Source organism: Pseudorasbora parva, chromosome 12 (genome assembly GCF_024679245.1).
Source record: "Pseudorasbora parva isolate DD20220531a chromosome 12, ASM2467924v1, whole genome shotgun sequence".
In the NCBI taxonomy this organism is placed as follows: Eukaryota; Metazoa; Chordata; class Actinopteri; order Cypriniformes; family Gobionidae; genus Pseudorasbora; species Pseudorasbora parva.
Genome location: NC_090183.1, coordinates 19,946,925 through 19,970,713, shown reverse-complemented (window position 1 = coordinate 19,970,713; position 23,789 = coordinate 19,946,925). Strand labels below are relative to the sequence as shown.

The following is a 23,789-nucleotide window of genomic DNA, read 5'->3' as shown; positions in this document are numbered from 1 at the left end:
TCAGCACGATCAGTGATTGTTGTAAAATACAGTCTAGCTACTGTTGGTAAATTGTGGGACGCATTTAATAATAAAAAGAGTGATTAAAGGGGGGTTGAAACACTCAGTTTCAGTCAGTGTCATGTCAATCTTGAGTACCTATAGAGTAGCATTGCATCCTGCATATCTCCGAAAAGTCTTTATTTTTTTAATAATTATATAAGAAAGATGCGCTGTTCCGAGTCTTTCCGAAAAAAGCCGAGCGGGTGGGGGCGTATCGTGTGAGCGGAGCTAAATAGTGACGTGTGCGCCGCCGTGTTGAGTGCGTCGTAAAGCTGTGTCATCCCTAACAGCGGGAAAAACTTTATTCAAACTAAAAATATGGCTTTTAATCAGATACAGCCATACATCTATGATCTGGAATCAGACCCAGAGGCTGCAGTTGAACAGGAGCAGCAGCAAAAACGACTAGAGCAGGACGTCTCTATGTGGTACAAGTTATACACTAACTATATAATATGCTTAGCGGCTTGTGTTATTTACATATTTATACTTGAATTATATCGTCGTATTTTTGTCTTTGAAGGTGTAAACGTGGGAAGTGCAGTTGTGCACGTGTGTGTGTGTGTTTACGCGTGGTTTGTGTAGACAACACGGAATAGTAGCACATTTGAATGAAGAAGCGCGCTTATTTAGTTCAACATATTTCCCCACTCTTTGTGTATTGTTGTTTGGAGTGCTTTTACAATACACAAACATAAAGTTACACATATAGTGGCCAGCTATACAAATGTACACGCACTACACATCGCATGCTCCATTGATCAATTTCTATATATAGTAATATATATAGTAACTATACGTGATCATGTTTGGGCTACTTGATGAGCATAGACACAGACATTTGAAGCAGTCTAACTCACCGCCCGCGGTTCTAACGTTGGGACTGCTCCATCCTTCAGCATTAGGCGAATGGAAAATCCGGCGTCAAGCTGGGCCTTGTTTATGAAACAGTCGGCACCGAAATGCAGCAAACAGATATAAACATTCGCGCAACTCAGTTGCTGATCCGGAAAAGCAAATTCCATCCACTGTTGCCTTACCGTGGGGTTTTGGGGGAATCTGTGCAGGACTGTCTTGGTCTGGCAACCAAAAACGCACTTTTTGATGTCATTGTTAATTGTGCACATTACCTGTGCAGCGCAGCCTACGAGCCAGCGCTTTGATGGGCATAGCCTGTTGCTTTCGCTCTCTCCCTCTCTCTCTCTCACGCTCTTCCGGTAGAATTGTCCGTAAGGCCCATACAAGGAAATTCCGCCCCCATTAACGTCAAAGGGGACGCATGATCGCAAAAAACTTGCCGAAACTTATGACTAACCGGAAGTAGTATTTTTGACAAAGAAATACTCCCATCAAACGTCCACCTTAACTTTTGAAACTTTGTCCATGTTTAGTATGGGATTCCATGTCTTTAACAGTGTAAAAAGATCAGTATGCATGAAACAGCATTTCACCCCCCCTTTAAAAGCACAAAAATGTGTGCAAGAGATTGTTCCCAAGTCAGCGCGAGCTCCGAAACAGCCCGCAACGAGACGAGCAAATTACACTTTCGGTTTCACAATCGCGTCTAAACGATTAAATGTACACAAACATCTATGTCAAAATGACCGGCTTAGAGAGTCTCTTAAACACAGTTTGTGTCTAAAATGGACGTTGTTATTATATGGATAGTTGGGAGAAAATGTAGTGCATCTGCCGATTATCAGTCGCCTATAGATCTGCACGTCTGTCTTAAAGAGGCAGCATGGTAAATAAACATGCTGATGAATTACTGCGAATTAAACAACCAAATGCAAAGATAAAATCACTCGCAGCTCTTGAATGAATAACTTCAGCTTTAATAAGCATTAATTTATCCTATCTATGATAAAACTAGTGTCATTTTACATTTGATTAGCCTACTAGAATTCTTCCTGAAATTAAAGCACTGTGCAGGCCTATATAATGTGTATCTTATAATGTGCAGGCCTAAATAATGTGGCCTAATATATATATATAAAAAATACCGTTAAAGTACCGGACCAATAAGCAGTATCGTTAAGAGTAGTAATACCGTTAAAACCTTAACGATACCCATCCCTAATAATGATTGAGTAGCTATAGGCTATAGCCTATTTCAAGTTGTTAGGCTGCACTATGCCTAAGGGAAAAATCCAAAATTCTGTCTATTTTAATGACATGTAGGACAGCAGATAGAATATATCAGAAAATATCAAATCTAATATAAAATATCGTTCTCTCAAAGAGATTATAATACTGGGTTGCACAGTGACGCCGACTTGGTTAAGCATTTACTGTTTCTGAGGGAAAATGTTGCAGTGCGTTGATCTGCCAGTCTTAAAGGAAGATTACAAACGGTGAACACTACAGTGGTTAGTTTGACGATGTGAGTACCGAAATCATTTACTTTAATTCCTAGATGGTTTGTCTCCTAGCTGCTTCTTGATTCTTGCGCCTAGTGAGCTGGCTGACAGGCGGTTGTCATGACAATGATGTCGTTTAAGGCGGCACAAGTTTGCATTCATTTACATTGAATCAAAACCGTTTCTATGTCGACTTTGATACTAGGGGCCGAGGTTGGTCAGACCCGGCATATTTTAAGTGTGCTTTAATGCGGCATCGCGTCTTTACACAGAATTTTGAGCAGACACAGACCCGCTTTAGACCCGCCTTAACTCGGCTGTGTAAAGATGCCTTTGTATTGCTTATTTTTACGCCAGGAGGGTTCGACAAGTGAGTTAACAGATTTAAAAGTAACAAAGTAACAGATTTATTCACAAACAGTCATTCATCCAATAATAAAACAAGCTGTGATAAATGAGACATTGAACAAAACAAAAAATAATTTGAATGAGACATTGAACAAAACAAAAAATAATTTGAATGGAGTCGGATTTTCATTTTAAAGTGAACAATCCCTTTAAAAGATTAATGTTGTCATCCTTTATTCACTCTCAAGTTCTTTCAAATCTGTATGAATTTCTTTCTTCAGATGAACACACGGGAAGATATTTTGATGAATGTCAGTAACCAAACGGTTAACTGGAACCATTGACTTCCATAGTAGGAAAAAAAAAATACTATTGAAGTCAATGGTTCCAGTTAACTGTTACTGTCATTCTTAAAAATATCTTGCCTTGTGTTCAGCTGAAGAAATAAATTCATACAGTTTTAAAACAACTTGAGGCTAAATAAAGGATGACAACATTTTCATTTAAAGTGAACTATCCCTTTAAATAGGTCAATTTATTTATTTCTATACTTATTTACTTTATTTTATTTATAAATAAAGTGACCATGACCTTTTAAATAGACTTCCGCCATGACCATTTTGTCAGAACCTCTAGTTTGAATGTATATTGTTTAGTTGTCTGTTTTTTTCCCTCTCTTTAGAATTGTGTCAATCTCCATTTTACACACAATTTTTTATTTTCAATTTATGCAGATTGTGCGGCAAAATTTGATAATTCAGATACAGGTATCAATGGCCCTTATTTATCAAAAGTGCGTACACCAAATTTCCAGCGTACACCTTGCTTACAACCAAAACCACGCTGACTTTGAGATTTATCGATATGGACGTTGGCGTACGGCACGCTCAAATCCTACGCCAACTCAGGAGGTGGTGTACGCACGTTTTGAGTTAGTGCGAAAATGCGCAGAAAAACAATTCTTAACACCACAAAACACACTGGCAAAGATATGCTATAATATGACCCACTGTAAAAAAAACATCAACATAGTAATTATAAACTTCAGTGTTTTTTTTTTGTGCAGCATGGACTTCAATGTTTAATTTGTGTGACTATACCAAAGCATTTGATTTGTAGGCATATGCATGACGTTTCAGGGTAGGGCCGACAGCTGCGCACGGACTGGGACTGAAAACAATTCAGACTCACAAAATAATAAAAAATTCTTTTTCTTTTAAATAATATTCTTAAATATCATTCTTCTTCTTTTAAATAATAATAATAAAATAAATAATAACGAAATTCTTCTTCTAAATAACTGGTTTGGCAGTTTGCTGCGTAAATTCAGTTAAAAAAACATTTTGTTACATTTCATGTATTATTCATCAGAACTGTGCGTATGCATTTTAGACACTTACAACAATGTTTGCTCCGTCCATGCAATAAATGTGCATCCTTGAATAAGCGGGTTGTATTTCAAATGCTCCGGTATAATAATAATAATAATACATTTTATTTATAATGCACTTTATATTAAACAAAATCTCAAAGTGCTACAGAATTTAAAAAAAAACAATCAACAACAATAAATAAATAAAACTGAAAAATAAAATAAAATAAAATAATTTGGTCGGTATGACCCATTTCCCTAAAGCTTTAGTATTTTATTTTATATAAATTAGCTATAATACGACGTAGCGCGAGCAATCCAGTGAAGGCGGCAAAGAGCGCATGCATGTCTGTGAAGAAGATCAGCTGTGACTGTAGGGTCACAGATGACGCAGTTGTCGCAACACAACATCTCTATTAATTCATCTTAATGTAGTAGATATAATCAAATGTTTATTTTAAAAGCACTGAATCGTTATTGAATCGCGATTCATCCGATTCTTAGCATTTAAAATCGAGTATCGGCCGAAATTAACGATTCACGATTCAAAATACATGTTTCAAGATCGATGCATATGCATCGTCAGGATTTGTAATCGATGCATCGAGAAAACGAGTGAATCGTTACAGCCCTACTAATCATGCATGGCAGTTGCTTCAATGCATTTAGGGGTGTGGTCCTGGTCAAGACAATCTCCTGAACTCCAAACTGAATGTCAGAATGGGAATGAGAGGTGATGTAAGCAATTTTGAGGATGGCATGGTGCCAGACGGGCCGGTCTGAGTATTTCACAATCTTCACAAATATATATATATATGATATATAAGGATTAGGGATGCAACAATACAGTTAATCGACAGTTCAATACATACCTCGGTTTTTAACTGCAGTTTTTTGGTTCGTTTTTTTTAGTAGTCTATTCTTAGGCAACAGGAACAGAAAGAGGTTAAGGAGAAAATGTTTTTATTGCAATACTCTTTTCTTTATTTCACTTAAAAGACTTGAAAACCCTTACTTAAACATAAAACTTTACTTACACTCTTGTACACATATAAAAAGATTTGCAGTGGCAGCTCAGAGATGTACATTAGCATTTAAGTATGAATTTGAATGAATAAATATAGGCTAAAATTAAAACTACATATCCTTCAATATACAACATTCATTAAAAGCTACTGTATTTAAAGTTGTTTTTTATTTATTAAAATCATTTTAGAGGGGAACTGTCCCTTTAAGGACAGCGTGTTCACTAGGCTGTGCTGCTGTCAATTGAAGACCTGCTCGCATCTCATAGATGCAAGCAATTTTCACTTTAGACATAACCGACTGAGTTTATATGTTAACTTTGTGTGTTTGACAGTATTAGCGCAGTAAAACTGTCCAGTAATCACGTGTGTTTGATAGACGTTTAGTGCGCGTACTCAATGCAACGTAGCATGCCAATTAAATGTTTAACCGGCAAGGCTTTAAAACACGGCTAACACACCCTAACTTTAGTGCATATGATTGGATATTTGCTCATATCAGCGCGTAGACTCACAGGCACACTCAAACAGAGCCGAAATAAACTGACATAAATATTTAAAACGGAGAGAAATGGAAATATTTAATTAAAAGCAAAAATGAAATTTACCAGTGCGTATTGAACCGTGAATGCCGTACCAAACGGTTAACAAAACAGAATTTACACATTAGCTGGTTCATTGTCTTTGTTCTGATTCTGGTGTGTTGCTTCCTCTGATTAATGACAGTATTTTTTTGGTGACACTTTACAATAAGGTTTCATTTGTAAACCTTAGTTAACGTACTCGGTTACTTTCGTAACATCGGTTCCCTGAGAGAGGGAATGAGTATTGCGTATGGGAAAAACTCCTTTTCTCGAGAATATGAAGCAAAACTTTATTAATAAAGGTATCTATGTAAAGCGCAGTGTCGCTGCATGGCAATAGCCCGGCACGAGGAGCGCTCTGATTGGCCGGGCCGCAGCAACTGCAGGAAAGACCACCGGAAAAGGGGCTTATATTAGCATACAGGAGGCTATATTTGCCATAGGTGTCAGGTTTTAAAAATCGACTGAAGCGATACCTGAGAAGCACGAACACGGCGTGGGACGCAATACTCGTTCCCTCTCTCAGGGAACCGAGGTTACGAAAGTAACAGAGTATAGCCCCGTGTCCACCAAAATTACCCAGAACAATTTGTACCAGGAACTTTTTTACAGGAACTTTTCTCCCCCCCTGCGTTTCGACCCCAATAAAGTTCCGAGAAGATTAGGCAAATTAGTCCGGTGATGTAGGACTGCACGTGACTGCTCCTCCAAGCCAGTGAAGGACAAGGGCTGTCACTTTTTATTCGATATTCGAATATGCATTCGAAGATGACGTGAAATATCCGTAATCGAACTATAAATAAACTATCCGGTTTTTAAAGTGCCATGTAGCGCAATTTTTTTACTGTCGGTGCGTTTACATGGACCACTGTAATCAGTTTAAAAGTCCAATCTGAAGGAAAATGCTCCATATAAACACCTCAATCGTAATAAAAATGCCCAAACTGAATGAAATTGTAATCGTTTTGAGATGGGTGGATAAACCTTTTCATGAATCGATCAAACTAAACATTTCACCATGTAAACGACCTGACCGGATTACTTTTGAGTGTGCGTCCTTATGTGATGTACACAGCGCGCCTTCTCCACTGAAGAGCACACGTCGCGCTCACGCACCAACCATGACGAGAGGAAAATACATTTTTCTGAGGGATAAACTTTTTATTTCAAAAGAAGTTATGAAGATAATGTTGGCATAATGACACTGTCCCTAAGCCTATGTAAGCAAACAATCATTAACTACTTAAACTGCGCCTGACATTAGAATTTATTTTTTCTGAGATGATTATTACACTTTACAACAAATGAATAGCTTTTATAAAACCGTATAAGTCCTGGTGGCCGTTGAGAGTTGCTATGGCATCCGTAAACACATTCCAGCTGCTGGAGATGATGCGTTGTAGATAATTGAATATATTCGAATGCATTGCTTGATATTTTAATTCCGTTTAAATTTGATTTTTTTCAAAAATGACAGCCCTAACGGACAGTAATCATTTTTGTGTGTACCGATTGAAAGATTTAGTGGACTGTTTACATGAGACGTTATCTAAACCGATCTGGTGTTTACATGTAATGACTTTCAATCGCAATCATTTTGTCACAAGCAGTTTGTCTGCCACATCAAAAATGTCAATGCTGTTTTCTCCAGCAGCTATGTGTTAACTGAAGCCATAGCAACTCTTAACGGCCACCAGGACTAATACAGTGTTATATTATAAGCTATTTATTTTTTTAAATAATCATCTGAGAAAAAAAAAAATCTTCTGTCAGGCGCAGTTAAAGTAAAAGCCTGGGGCAATATACGCTGTGTCATTACTCCAACATTATCTTCATAACTTACGAAATAAAAAGTTAACCCCTCAGAAAAATTAAGTTTCCTCTCTTGTCAACATGAGTGCGGCGTGTAAGACTGATTATGACTGAACGTAGACCGAACCTCGCAAAAGACTTAAAAATGCCGAGTTGAAATAAAATGCTGCCTGAGCTCAACCAATCAGCATGTTTAGCGCCCAAGTCCCGCCCCCGAAAGATCCTGAACTTTGAAAAAGTACTACCTCGCGAGCAGGGCCGTTTGGAGGGGGAAATATTTACCCGGAACTTCATTTAGACCATGGTTCCTGCAGGTCTAAACACACCGAGTACCACCCAAAGTTCCTGGGTAAAGTTCCTGTGGTGGAAACGGGGCTTATGTTCCCTATCGAGAGGTTCCTCATATTGCGTATGGGAACACAATGTAAAATGCAGTGTGTGCTGACTGACCCAGAATTCCCCTTTGAATGTGTCAAAAAACCTCTAGAGAGACATAGGCAGGCTTCATAAGGGGAATGAAAAGAACCAGAAGAGTCGGTTCGTTTAAAGACTTGATTGGACATAGTCGGATCTATGGTAGAGTGAAATGGTGCTTAGGAACTATTTGTGTATAGGCCGAACACGATAAGCAATCATGTTGCCAGGGTCTAGATAGAGCCGTTGTTTATACTTTCGCCTGGCTCCGCGGGGCGAGCCTCCGCTGACTGCGTGCGCTCCTCCCCAAACAGACAAGGTGTTTATACTTGACGTGCTTGCAGTTGTGCTATTTTTTTAAACAACAGAGGTGGACACAGCGGCGAGAAGTGGGCTAATGTACACAGGTAATTATATTTATTTTAGTACATTTCACCAAAAAAAACCACACTGCTAAAGATTTGCGTAAAACTCGGTAAACCGTAATATTATTACTTGTGACATGAGAACAAACTATATGTATGCAACTAAATTAACGATTTCTTAATTTCAGTAAACGTTTTAGTGTCGTGATTTATTTTTTATTTGATTAAACATGGATCTTTATTTAAAAGGGCTTATTTCTGCGTTTGTAGGCTCATTAAGTAAATATAAGCAACCTAATTTGTATGTGCAAACTGGTGCCGGTGTGATGAGACGTCATTCTCGGCTAGATTCGCCTAGAACTCGCTCATCTTCAGATGCGGAGCCACGCGCACTGTTACAAAAAATGCGCTGCACACTGCCAGGCGAAATGGGGTCTTGCGGACCCAACGTACTCGACCGCCCACTCCGTATTGACGTCGCATGAGCGAGAAGCCCTGCTTGTAGAGTTGGGACCTCCAATTTGTAGAATCTGATAAAAGTGTGGATGGAGAGGCCCAGCCCGCCACCACACAGATATCTTCCATGGAAATGCCATGTGACCAAGCCCAAGATGAGGCCATGTGGAGTGGGCTTTAATGCCTATAGGGCAGGTTAGGTTCTTAGACCTATATGCTAGTGAAATCGCATTCCACTATTCAGTGCGAGAGTTTTTACTTCGTGACAGCACAACCTTTAGTGCGGCCGCCGAAGCAAACAAAGAGCTGGTCCGACTGCCTGAAGGGGCCTGAGGTCCCAAATAGGGACAGAGGGAGGGCAAGGCGGGTTCAATCTCCTAGCCCCTTTAAGTAAACGCACAGTTAAAAAATGAAAGAAGAGTTGGCTGTTTTTGAATAGACTATTGTAAGTTTCTAATTTAAAATGTTTGTGATTTAAGGCTATAACCTGTGTTTAAATGTTTTGCCACTTGTGTGAGCTAAATCTAAAGTATATAAATATGAATACATGAATTTAATAAAATGTTGTTTAAATGTAGTAGGCTACGTAACCTGACTTCTATTAAAGAGTAAACAAAGAGAATTTGAATTCTGACAAGGCACGTTCAGTAAAAACTTTTGGATTTTAAATTAAAAAATAATGAATAAATGCTGTGTTTGTATGCAACAGTGGATCAGTTGCGGACTGCAAACGCAGCATATGTGAAAGCACTACAGGGTGTGGGGCTCCTGCAACGCAACACGCACCGCACGCGCACTGCAGACAGAGTATGTGTGAAACGGGCGTAAGGTCTCATGTTTTAACATTAGTTAAGTGTTACTGAATTTTTTTTTTTTTTTTTTGTAACGCAGGACACCAGGGCCGGCCCTGACCAATTTGCTGCCCTAGGCAAGATTTTACTTGGTGCCCCTTCTATCAAAGTTTTTATATGTTGGTTGTTTTTTATAATTTTTAAATAAAAATAAACAAGCACACGTTTGGTTCACTATCTTTGTGGGGACTCCATAGACGTGATGGTTTTTATACTGTACAAACCGTATTTTCTATCCCACTACACTGCCCATAAACCTAAACTTACCCATCACAGGAAACATTCTGCATTTTTACTTTCTCAAAAAAACGTATCCTGTATGATTAATAAGCATTTTTAAATGTGGGGACCGGCTCGAAAAGTGACTACTATCAGTCCCCACAATATAAACAAGGACAGACACACACACACACACACACACACACACACACACACACACACACACATCCTCCACTAAACTATGCATGCTCATGTTTTCACCATGAATTAAACTTTTAAGAAATTTTTATATTTAGTGTGCATTTTATTTAATTTTTTAGTTATTTTAGATCCTGTATATAAATATTACTAATTTCAGAAAATACATTTTAAAAACGCCATATGTACCCTTACAATTGCACAACTGAGTAAAAACATTAGGCTATTAAAAAAAATTATATATGTTTATAAACATTTTTTACAGATTCTGATCACCCAGAACAGTTGCTTACATAAAGCTTAAGATAAAATAACTGGAATTAATTAGCCAACATTCATATTTAGATAATGCATTTAGATAAACTGTTCATTCATGTCATCACTTTACCTCTGTCTTTATCCCCTTATTCCTTTATATTCCTGTATCAGAGGGCTTCAGTCTTTTTGACACATTAGCCATCCGTCATAAATAATAGGCAACTTTCACTGGCGCGAGCGAACAAGCACATTCCTGTCTATTAGATGCGCAAGAGGCGACGCAACAACAAATTCCCAACGTTAAACTGATTGCGCGTTCAATATCTGACACACTAAAGCACTCGCTGGGCAGGAGGAGATTGATGCGATGGTCTGGGGATTTTAAGGTAATATTTCGAATTAATATTAATACAAAGTAGCAGTAATAAAAACCGGAAAAATCACATTTTGGCGCCCCTATGGACGAGTGGCGCCCCTAGCATTTGCCTATTCCGCCTATGCCACGGGCCGGCCCTGCAGGACACTGTGTTTACTCGGGGTGTAACGATTCGTTTTAACTTCGATTCGTATCGCGATTTGAGGTCGCCGATACGATTTAAGGACTATATTGGTTCATTTAGAACGATATGATCAGAAACGATTCAGTGACTTGAAATCGATTCAGTAACTTTTTAGCCAAAAATTTCAATCAGTGTGACTTGATTTATTTTAGTCGAATCGAATTGTTGATAAAAACGAATCGTTACACCCCTAGTGTTTACACACCGGACGCAACAAAAGCAATTAAAATCCATTGTTATCAGTAATGCTCTCTACACTGGATGCAGTGTGGTTTCACAAATTCTTGACAGTAAACTGTTGCCCTGTTCTATTTTTGACATACTTCAAGCACTCGCGCTGCTAATGACACGAAAGAGAAACAATATTTTCTAATTGATTTGTCACATCCAGCATAGACCACCTCAAGCTGTACTGAACTGTCATGTCTGGTGTGGACACTGTGTCCATGATATGTTGTAATACTACCCACTGCTCACTGTAAGAGAATCCTCCAGGTACTTTTTTCCTTGGCATAAATGTTGGTTTTCCATTATATTCCTTGCTGAGTTTTTCACAACAGTTGCAATATGATGTTGAGATGCCGGTATTAACTCTGAGAACAATTGAAGGGCCCAAACACAACTATTACAATAGGTTCCAAAACCCATAGATGCTCAAGGATGCAACAGTACTGTACATTAAGATCTAGTTGGGCATGTAGGTTGGTTGTTTGTCAAATAAAGGCTCACATGTATGTATATTCAACAGCCTTTGCAGTTTCAATTGTGTTCAATGTTTGAACACAATTGTTTGAAAATTGTTTGAATACAATTTTCAATGATTGTGTTTGTTTAATTTATTTATTTATTTTTGCTAGACTGGTGCCGTAGAGGATGTACAAGCAGAGGTGGGTGAGTTTATTCGCCTGATGACTGAGACTGACCTCCAGCTGGCATCAGGCAGGGTGGCATTAGAGCTAGTGTCAAGATCCCAGACAGAGGCCAACTTCTACCCTCAGTCTGTATTTCTACAGCTGTTGGAGACTCGATTCCTCTGCTACAGGTTTGACCACACATGATCAGTTCTGTGGACACCGATGTCTTCCAGCTACTTATTGTCTTTTTTTTTTTTTTTTTTCTTTCTTTTTTTTAATGCAGTGTGTGCCCTGAACTGCTGTCTCTGGCCATGGTGCAGAAAGACTTCTATCTCTGTCAGGTTGCTTTCCAGTGTTTTCCAGACATTCCTGAAGCGGTCACCTGTGCTTGTCTTAAAATTATACTCAGGTGAGTCCTGCACTTTTACACACTTAATAACGGTAGCCCACTCTAGCAGCAGCACTAAGCTTTTGATCATTTCATTTTTTTTAAAGAGGTGATTTCATTTTAAACTGATGTAAAACTAATTTTATGCAAAATCTTGTCTGACTATAGTACTCCAGACTCAGAGATTGAGACTGTGAATCTTGACACAGAGAGTGTCATCTTCATGAAAGTGCTGACTCAGACACAAAGTGAATTGGAGGAGGATGGACAACAGAATGGCTTCTGCCCATCAGCACTAGAGAGTGATGTCCCTGATGCCCCCAGCATCAAGCTACAAAGACATCCCTTAGCTCTGAATATGAGATGTCCTGTGGGGTTACACAAGGCTGCTCTACTGTATCCTTCATCAAAACCAGTGTATTAAAAAGTGTGCTTTGAGTATTTTTCAGATTTTTGTTTGTTGTTCTGGTTGCATGTTTTCTTTTAACCTATTGGATAGAAATGAGGTTCTGCAGACAGCGTACAGTGAAAAGCCCCTGCTACCACATCTAAAAGATCTCGCGGTTCCGCAGGTCATTGTGAGTATCTGACACCAACACATTTAGCCTAGGTTGGTATAGAGTTTCCCATTCTTTAGTATCCCAATTTGTGGAACAGAGGTGGATGCCCCCCAAACACCCCCACCATTTGAGATGGGGCCTTAATCTCTAGTGTGGGGAAAAAATGGTGCTACACTAAACATTGGGCATGATGTGGAATATTTTATTATAAAGCATATTGCTTATTTGTTCATTAATTATCAGTATTCTTTCCATTAGGCTTGTAAAAAAACTAAAGTCATTAATGACATTTGCCTTCTCAATTCATTTTTGTTTTAGGTCTTTTTACAGTATCTACTTTTCCTTCATCTCAAATATTCTCATGATGCCCACAAACAAATCCCAGCTCTAAGGAAACCAAGTTTTTCTCAGGTCTGTCATCAAACAGTTTTGAACAAATATATATCTAGGTAACGTCTGTCTAACTATTCCCCCCCCCCCCCCCCCTCCCCCTCTTTTTTAAGATCATAGACTGGATTTGCTTGTTACTAGATGCTCATTTTACAGTCTTGGCTGTGGCACCAGAAGCCAAAAGCTTGGTGTCTGATCTTCACAAGTTTGTGAGAGCACAGGTATGACACAGATCCCTTACTGCTAATTGTAAATGACAGTTATTGTATTGTGTGAAGCTGAAATAACAATGTAAAGTGTCTTGCAACCCTTTTCAGGTAAAACTGTATGCTGAACTTGGCAAAATTGAGGGAAGTCTTCAAGTGCTCAAAGAGTCCAAACAATCTGAAGATTTTGGCATGTACTCCATAGAACTAATTGAAATCTTTTAGATTGCTTGCACAAATAATTTTTAATAAAATTAAAGTTTTCTTGGTTTGTTTTTAGTAAAATGGATTTAAATTCTTTTGATTTTTTTTTTATCTTCCAAACAATTATGAAATAAAGGCTGAAATTCATGGAAAATGTTTTTCAATGAATATACAAAATGTTTTCAATAATTAAAAACATATTAGACATGTTTAACATTCTTCATTCATGTTCTAATTTATTTATTTATAAATTAATTGAACACCAGAAATGGCCTCTACGGAACTTGTATAATTCACAAAATCTATAAATCAAGTCAACTAAAGCCTAATGTTTAAACCTAAATAAAATAAATTATTTTATAACAAGGTTTTTAATCAATGGACAACAGGCACTGATGGTCACTAATGCTCCTGCGACCGGAATGCCAAACTACTGTAGCAACACCTTCCTGTAAACTTTAGCATTAAACCTACTCTGAGTTTGTTAATCTAGGGTTGGAGTCGACAAAACCAACACAAATTCAACACTCTTTAGATTTGGTAGACATTCGGGTTGTCCTCAACCCTTGCTATAAGTTTTATAAATGTATGCTATAATTGATTAATTGACCTTAATTTTGTGTCCCTGGAATATAGTGATATGTGAAATTGCAAATCTAATGTGTCCAAAAAACTGAATCATTATAATACAGAGTAAAAAATATTTTTACTTTTAAGTAAAGAGAACAAATTAAACTTTAGGGGTAAGATGTTTCCCTGAATTGACACACAAAAATGTCCAAAAATGGCATGTTGGTTTCTTTGTTTAGTTAAAACATATTGTAGTTAATTTGGTAATTTAATAATTCCATGAGTTATGGAACATTTCAGAAGGAAAAGTGGAAAAGGTGTAATTGACAAGACATGTCTAGGACATAGCACAAACGTTTTGAATTACGAGAGGAGTCACCCTTTCTTTGCATGTTGAATAGGGAGGGCGGTCTGGTGAAAGCTAGATATTTTACTTGTATAAATTAAACTTATAATTAAGTTTATAAAGTTTTATATGTAGATAGTTTTCTTTCAAAAAAACATCTATTTGCTTCAGATGGCCTTTATAGAGCCTCATAGAGCTGTGTGGAGTACGTGTATGATGGATGTACTCTTTTGAGCTTCAAACTTGTTCATTGCAGTTATAAAGATTGGAAAGGCTAGGGTGTTCGTTAATATAGCTGTTTATCAGAAAGAAGAAAATCATATACACCTAAGATGGCTTGAGGGTAAGTAAATCACAGGGTAATTTTCATTTAAAAGTAAGATGAAGTTTAGTGATTAAAGGATTAATTCAACTTCACTTAATCTCTAAAACAATTTTGGTCTGACAGTTTTTTTAATCAGATTAAATGAGCAATAGTTAAGACTCTGAACAGACACATTCTATCAAGGTTTAATGTATGAGATCAGTTGGTCCAATTATGTTTTCCAAATGAACTTGTGATCAAATATTAATTATTTTCTTGTTAAGTCTTTACAAAATAAAAACAAAGCAGCAATTCACTTCAAAGGGACTAATTTAAGTAAACTAAAATATGTCAGTGCATTAAAGTGGGTGAAGAACATGCTAAAAAAAAACAATTTCATACTGGACATACCGTTATTTTTATATTATATGCATACTATTTGCTAGTACTGAGCAAAAAAAGTTTACTCAGCAATATCGACCCAGATGGGACTCGAACCCACAATCCCCAGCTCCGGAGGCTGATGCCTTATCCATTAGGCCACTGGGTCATCACAACACATAGGGTGGAAACATGATAGTTTGAAATATGTATAGTATATGCGGCCAAACATACAATAATTATATAATAAATAGTAGCATTTTTGGGCCAATAATTATCTTTTTGTGAATATTGGAGCAATGATTTAACCGATCGGCGAGGGAGGAGTCGAAAACGGAGACGGAAGACGTGAAGTGCCCATAGTAGATAGTAAAAACAATGACACAGCGACCCCATAGACTTGAACGGAGAAAAGTGAAGTGTTGACCATAGACAGTGTTGACACGTTTTTTTTATTTTTTTTTATTTTTTTATTGAACAGAAATCATATTACAGTGTTGACACGTATAGTAGCGCCGATCACTTCCGGTTCTTTGGGTGCGGTTCAAACTGATGGGTGTTTATAAATCACGAAATGAAAATAATCCCCTTCTCCCGACCCCATCCCTAAACCTTACCCACACTGTAGCTGTGTCTCTTCGTTAAATTTAGAAGGCTGCGTCCTCCGGAGGACACGTCATGTGAAGGATGCAGTTTTATGGCAAGCCTTTTTAAGCATTAAATACATCTTCCCACATAGTCATAAATCAGTTTTGACTAGTCATAATTCCAGTTCCAGATATCTCCTCTGCAATTTTGACTAGTCGTTATTGCAATTAAGATATCAATGTGATTGTGACTAGTCATAAATATGCATTGAATATATCTACAAAGTTAATTTGACTAGTCATAATATACATTCAAGATATCTATAATGCTATTTTTACTAGTCATATTCTTCCATTTGGAAAATATTTATGGATATCTTCAAATGAGTTTTGACTAGTACAAATTGTAATTAAAGATATCTATAATTGATTTTATACTAGGCAGGTCGGTCCGTGTACGTTTTGATCATTTAATTTCCTGTTTGGAATGGAATCACCAGAACAGATAAATCGGGTGTTTATTCGTTTTTTTGTTCAGTATAACAAACTAAAAAATGAGATTTTGGCTCGATTTTTTATGTTTCGTTTGTGGTTTATAAATCGGTTTATGGGTTCGATATTTCGTTTCCACGCGTGGGCGGCGCAAACGCCTCTTTCATCTGATTGGTCAAACAGCTGAAAACAGGCAGAATAAGAGTGCGGGGCTGACAAATGCAATTTAATAAAACAAATGTCTGAAAACACCACACACTGCTAACTACACACAATATTTAAAGCAGAAATATGTTGCTGGTCACATTATTCGTGTTGTTGCGATTTGCAAGGGACCCCATTAATGTAAGCCACAGTCTATTAGGCTATTTGAGATGATAGCCTATTTCTCATTGATAAATACAGTGCAAATAGTTCTGTCTCTCTGGATAAAAGGGAAACAGAAATAAAAATAAATTAAAGCTGCGAGCAGCGATGACGGGCCCAAGCCGGGGGCACCGCCACCCCGGTGGCATCAGCTTAACTGTGCACAGCAGGCAATAGGCATTTAATATGGGGAAATAAATAAAGGGACTATGTCAAAGTCATTTGAATTCACCTCATTAACTGCAGCAACTGGTGCTGCTATGACCAGGAACCACAACAGTCACATCTCTGAGATCAATTACATTTTATTCATTAATTTTATGTCAGATGATGTCAAATGTCAATTTCAAAATGAGTGCAGAATACTGTCCAAATGCTGAAGTTGTATTATCCTTACACTTCTCTTAAAAATAAATTAAGCCAAATCACAGAGACCGCAACAATGATTTTAATATCAGTGTCAGGTAAGAGTAATATGCGTGCATATAATTTATGGAAGTTTATTATTAACAGCCACTTTTATAAAATCATGTGAATCTTTTTTTTTTATCCATTTGAATTTTATCAACAACACTGTAAAAAATGTTGGTTGTTTTTTGTTGGTTTACCTTAAAAAACTAAGTAACCTGGTTGCCTTGAAATTTTAAGTTTATTGAAATTAAAAATGTGAGTTGATACAATGAAGGAAATTTGTTTAATAAATAGAAACTCAAAATATTATTGTATCTGAACCACATAAAAAATGTGATAAATCATGAAAATAGCACTATTTGGCATGTTTCACTGCGTCATCAGAAATAAAACACACACAATTACCTAATATGCTTAAAAAATATTTTAATAATCTTTTAATAAAGGTTGTCGAATCTCAAAAAAATTTCATTATATTAACTCAAAATTCCAATTTCAATGAACTCAACATTTTAAGGCAACCAGATAACTTTTTTTCTAAATAATTTTTTACAGTGAAATAATTAGTTTAAAGAGGTGTCATACGTGATCTTTTCAAACACAGCACATGACCTTCTTTAAAGCCCATGTTATAGCAAACAATTAAAAGTATTAGGATATAATAGGTCACTTTCAATTATGAGCAAGCTCAAATCAGCTCAGCCCATCCCCATCCCCCATCCACAACACACACACACACACACACACACACACACACACACACACACACACACACACACACACACACAGGCAAGTTTATTTTGCTTCAAAACTTATACAATACAGACACACTGTAGTAAGCTGAAGGTAGAAATCAGCCCCCCCACCTCTCCACACACACACACACACACACACACACACACACACACACACACATACACACACACTTGCATACGTACACTCATGTCTGGTTCACTATCTTTCTGGGGACTCATAGACGTAATGGTTTTTATGCTGTACAAACCATATATTCTGTCCCCCTACACTGCCCCTGCCCCTAAACCTACCCATCACACAACTTTCTGCATTTTTACATTTTCAAAAGAACTCATTCTGTATGATTTATAAGCTTCTGTACCCATTGGGACCTCAGTTTAGGTCCCTACAGTGACACGAGTCCCAATGAGTCTGTGTGCATTCAGGTTGAAGTCCCCAACAGGCTAGAAAACCACTCACACACACACACACACACACACACACACACACACACACACACACACAGGCAAGTTTATTTTGCTTCAGAACTTATACAATACAGACACACTGTAGTAAGCTAAAGGTAGAAATCAGCCCCCCCCCCACCTCTCCACACACACACACACACACACACACACACACACACACACACACACACACACACACACACAGTTGTAAGCTGCAGGTAGAAATCAGCCCCCCTCCCTCTCTCTCCACACACACACACACACACACACACACACACACACACACACGTCTGGTTCACTATCTTTTTGGGGACTCAGCATAGATGTAATGTTTTTTATGCTGTAACAACCATATATTCTGTCCTCCTACACTGCTCCTACCCCTAAACCTACCCATCACACAACTTTCTGCATTTTCACCTTTTCAAAAGTACTCATTCTGTCTGATTTATAAGCTTTTGTACCCATTGGGAAGTCCCCTTGAGTCTGTGTGCATTCAGGTTTAAGTCCCCACCAGGCTAGAAAACCATTCACACACACACACAGAGGCAAGGTTTTTTGCTTGAAAACTTATACAATATTGCCCTCTACTGGTCATTTAAGTGAGAGCATAAGTGTTGAAAAACAAAAAAGCCAGTGTGATATAAAGAATAACCAGCAGGTGGGAGTATAGCCTTATTTATGAACCAGGCACTTGTGTGCTTATTTTGTCTTTTTTAGGCTTTTGCTACAGGAAGACCGTTTGAGATATCCAATAACCGTTCGCATTATAGCATCTTCTGTATATTTACTTCATGTTGTCCGAGTTTGGAGGAGATTGAATGAATCGCTTTTGAGGAGATGGTAAAAACTCAGAGCTTGTTTTTATGATTTTTCAAGATTGAAACCAAATTATCTGACTTTATGTTGGTCAGAGCTAATGACTGTAAATGAGAAAGTTGTCCGGCTCGAAAAGTACAATATACATACCGAGTTTGGTGAATGTAGATAAAACTAACCCCCCACTTTGGACAAAAGTGACACTTCCTGCTGCCAGTTGGTGGCGCTATAACTTTGACTCACAAAAGTCATATCCATGTGATCGGCCACTTACAACGAACACACAGCTGAAGTTTCATCAAAATGAATTAATGTATGCAAAAGTTATAACACACTTCCTGTTTCCCTTTTCTCGCCATAAATTCGTCTCTTCGCCACGGCCAAACCGTTTGAGATATCAAAAAGTTGCTCGCAATTTAGCATCCTCAGTGTCTTGACTTCATGCTGACCGAGTTTGGTGCTGATCGGGTGAATCGTCTAGGAGGAGTATCGCAAATTCCAGAGCGTGCGTTTTCCGAACAACCCATAATAGCTCACTTCCTGTTGGGCTGACGCATAACTTAGAGCACGAAAGTTGTTTGGCCCGATGAGCTCTATATGTGTACCGAGTTTCATATATGTACGTGAAAGTGTGTTTGATTTATAGACCACGTTTTCAGACCCCACTTTAGGGGGCGCTGTCGAGCCCCCCTGCCACGCCCGGGTCCCAGCCTCAGCCCGGCCCTGATGGCCGCGCATTCTGATGCGTGTGCAAAGTTTCAAGAGTTTTCGAGCACGGGAAGGGCCCCAAAAATGCCCAAATAGTCGCGTAAAAAAATAATAAATAATTAAAGCTGCGAGCAGCGATGGCGGGCCCAAGCCGGGGGCACCGCCACCCCGGTGGCATCAGCTTAACTGTGCACAGCAGGCAATAGGCATTTAATATGGGAAAAAATAAATAAAGGGACTATGTCAAAGTCATTTGAATTCACCTCATTAACTGCAGCAACTGGTGCTGCTATGACCAGGAACCACAACACTCACATCTCTGAGATCAATTACATTTTATTCATTAATTTTATGTTAGATGATGTCAAATGTCAATTTCAAAATGAGTGCAGAATACTGTCCAAATGCTAAAGTTGTATTATCCTTACACTTCTCTTAAAAATAAATTAAGCCAAATCACAGAGACCGCAACAATGATTTTAATATCAGTGTCATATCATATGCGTGCATATCATTTATAGAAGTTTATTATAAACAGCCACTTTTATAAGATCATGTGAAATTATTTTTTTAATCCATTTGAATTTTATCAATAAATTATTAGTTTAAAGAGGTGTCATACGTGATCTTTGCAAACACAGCACATGACCTTCTTTAAAGCTCATGTGATAGAAAACAATTAAAAGTATTAGGATATAATAGGTCACTTTCAATTATGTGCAAATGCATTTTTTGCAGCTCAAAATATTGTAAGTTCAGAAGACCAGTGTTATATATATATATATAATACATTTTTTAAACTTATTTTTCACAATAAAGTGATAGAAATTGCTGATATAGCCTATGATATGAAAGGGTTAAATTATGAAAAAAACAAAAAACAAGGCGACACACACAGAGTGAGAGAGACCCCCTCCACACACACACACACACACACACACACACACATAGAGTGATCCTGAGAGAGGGAGAGAGACCCCCTCCACACACACACATAGAGTGATCCTGAGAGAGGGAGAGTGAGGGGGGAGGGGAATGACAGACACAAAATCTAAACAGTGAGAGAACATTGTTTTTATTTCACTGTCTGAAAACACTGTTTTTCAATAACAACAATAGTTTAATCTTCAAAACAGTGTTCCCTTGGACATATCCAACCTGGTTACTAAATAGGGCTACACTTCCACCTTCTGGTTATTCTATATGCCGGTAGCTCATTGGTTCTCATTTTTGTCCTTAAACAAAAGGCATTAATCTTCTCATTTTTTTAAGTTACACACACTACTTTTTTTTTTTTTTTTAAAGACAATTAAATGGGTTTTTTCTTTTGTTAGTAATGTTTTTTTATATTTATATTTTTTATTAATAATTATTTGTATTAACACAATTATTTAACTAATTATATAAAACAATATTGTCAATGCCCTACAAATAAACTGGTTTTATACATTCATTTTTTTATTCAAACCCAGAATAATTTTTTTTATCCTTGAATGCAGGCCAGAGCACAGCATTGAGAGGTAATCTTTTTAGACAGAAGAGTGGCTCACACACACACACACACTCACACACACACACACACACTGTAGAAATCAGTGACACGTGTCCCCATGAGTCTGTGTGCATTCAGGTTGAAGTCCCCACCAGGCTAGAAAAAAGAACACACACACACACGCACGCACGCACGCACACACAAACACACACACACAGTAGTAATGCTGAAGTATGCTGCAGGCAACTCTTATCAGTTAAGCCCATCCACCATCCCCCATCCACAACAAACACACACCCATCCACAAACACACACACATACACACACACTCATGTCTGGTTCACTATCTTTCTGGGGACTCATAGATGTAATGGTTTTTATGCTGTACAAACCATATATTCTGTCCTCCTACACTGCTCCTGCCCCTAAACCTACCCATCACACAAAACTTTCTTCAAAAGAACTCATTCTGTCTGATTTATAAGCTTTTGTACCCATTGGGAAGTCCCAATGAGTCTGTGTGCATTCAGGTTTAAGTCCCCACCAGGTTAGAAAACCATTCACACACCCAGAGAGGCAAGGTTTTTTGCTTGAAAACTTATACAATATTGCCCTCTACTGGTCATTTAAGGGAGAGCATAAGTGTTGAAAAAACAGAAAAAACCCCCCAGAAAAACAGCCAGTGTGATATATAGAATAACCAGCAGGTGGGAGTATAGCCTTATTTATGAACCAGGCACGTGTGTCCCTATTTTGTGTTTTTTAGGCTTTTGCTACGGGAACACCGTTTGAGATATCCAATAACCGTTCGCATTTTAGCATCTTCTGTATATTTACTTCATGTTGTCCGAGTTTGGAGGAGATTGAATGAATCGCTTTTGAGGAGAAGGTAAAAACTCAGAGCTCGCTTTCCACTTTGTGTTATCTTCCAACCAAATTATCTGACTTCCTGTTGGTCAGAGCTAATGACTGTAAATTAGAAAGTTGTCCGGCTCGAAAAGTACTATATATATACCGAGTTTGGTGAATGTAGATAAAACTAACCCTCCTCTTTGGACAAAAGTGACACTTCCTGCTGCCAGTTGGTGGCGCTATAACTTTGACTCACAAAAGTCATATCCATGTGATCGGCCTCTTACAACGAACACACAGCTGAAGTTTAATCAAAATGAATTAATGTATGCAGAAGTTATTACACACTTCCTGTTTCCCTTTTCTCGCCATAAATTCGTCTCTTCGCCACGGCCAAACCGTTTGAGATATCAAAAAGTTGCTCGCAATTTAGCATCCTCAGTGTCTTAACTTCCTGCTGACCGAGTTTGGTGCTGATCGGGTGAATCGTCTAGGAGGAGTATCGCAAATTCCACAGCATGCGTTTTCCGAACAACCCATAATAGCTCACTTCCTGTTGTGCTGACGCATGACTTAGAGCACGAAAGTTGTTCGGCCCGATGAGCTCTATATGTGTACCGAGTTTCATATGTGTACGTGCAAGTGTGTTTGATTTATAGACCCCGTTTTCAGACCCCACTTTAGGGGGCGCTGTCGAGCCCCCCTGCCACGCCCGGGTCCCAGCCTCAGCCCGGCCCTGATGGCCGCGCATTCTGACGCGTGTGCAAAGTTTCAAGAGTTTTCGACCATGGGAAGGGCCCCAAAAATGCCCAAATAGTCGCGTAAAAAAATAATAATAAATTAAAGCTGCGAGCAGCGATGACGGGCCCAAGTCGGGGGCACCGCCACCCCGGTGGCATCAGCTTAACTGTGCACATCAGGCCAATAGGCATTTAATATGGGAAAAAATAAATAAAGGGACTATGTCAAAGTCATTTGAATTCACCTCATTAACTGCAGCAACTGGTGCTGCTATGACCAGGAACCACAACAGTCACATCTATGAGATCAATTACATTTTATTCTTTAATTTTATGTCAGGTGATGTCAAATGTCAATTTCAAAATGAGTTGCAGAATACTGTCCAAATGCTGAAGTTGTATTATCCTTACACTTCTCTTAAAAATAAATTAAGCCAAATCACAGAGACCGCAACAATGATTTTAATATCAGTGTCAGGGAAGAGTAATATGCGTGCATATAATTTATGGAAGTTTATTATAAACATCCACTTTTATAAGATCATATGAAATTATTATTTTTTTATCCATTTAAATTCTATCAATAAATAATTAGTTTAAAGAGGTGTCATACGTGATCTTTGCAAACACAGCACATGACCTTCTTTAAAGCCCATGTTATAGAAAACAATTAAAAGTATTAGGATATCACTTTTAATTATGTGCAAATGTATTTTTTGCAGCTCAAATTTTGTAAGTTCAGAAGACCAGTATTTAATTAAAGATATAATATATGTTTTAGTTTTTTACTTATTTTTCACAATAAAGTGATAGATATTTGTGATAGCCTGTATGAAATTGTTAAATTATTAAAAAACAAGAGACAAGGTGACACACACAGAGTGAGAGAGACCCCCTCCACACACACACACACAAACACACACACACACACACACACACACACACACACACACACACACACACACACACACACACACACAGAGAGAGTGATCCTGGGGGGGGGGGGTAACTAATTATATAAAACAATATTCTCAATGCCCTACAAATAAACTG

The 23,789-nt window shown here is 38.0% G+C and overlaps 1 protein-coding gene and 1 non-coding gene across 2 annotated transcripts in view; one reads left to right on the top strand and one right to left on the bottom strand.

Annotated features, from left to right (window-relative positions):
• nol11 (nucleolar protein 11) overlaps window positions 1-13,689 on the top strand; it is a 46,781-nt gene extending 33,092 nt beyond the window's left edge. The window contains exons 12-18 of the mRNA XM_067459469.1: window positions 11,722-11,906; window positions 12,002-12,127; window positions 12,275-12,502; window positions 12,606-12,684; window positions 12,985-13,077; window positions 13,170-13,277; window positions 13,374-13,689. Coding sequence (XP_067315570.1) covers window positions 11,722-11,906; window positions 12,002-12,127; window positions 12,275-12,502; window positions 12,606-12,684; window positions 12,985-13,077; window positions 13,170-13,277; window positions 13,374-13,487 — 933 coding nt within the window. The 3' untranslated portion in view covers window positions 13,488-13,689. The remainder of the gene's footprint in view (window positions 1-11,721; window positions 11,907-12,001; window positions 12,128-12,274; window positions 12,503-12,605; window positions 12,685-12,984; window positions 13,078-13,169; window positions 13,278-13,373) is intronic.
• Window positions 13,690-15,163: 1,474 nt separating this feature from the next.
• On the bottom strand, window positions 15,164-15,236 carry trnar-ccg (transfer RNA arginine (anticodon CCG)). Its single transcript has one exon. It is a non-coding gene; the product is annotated as a tRNA-Arg (tRNA).
• Window positions 15,237-23,789: the final 8,553 nt, after the last annotated feature.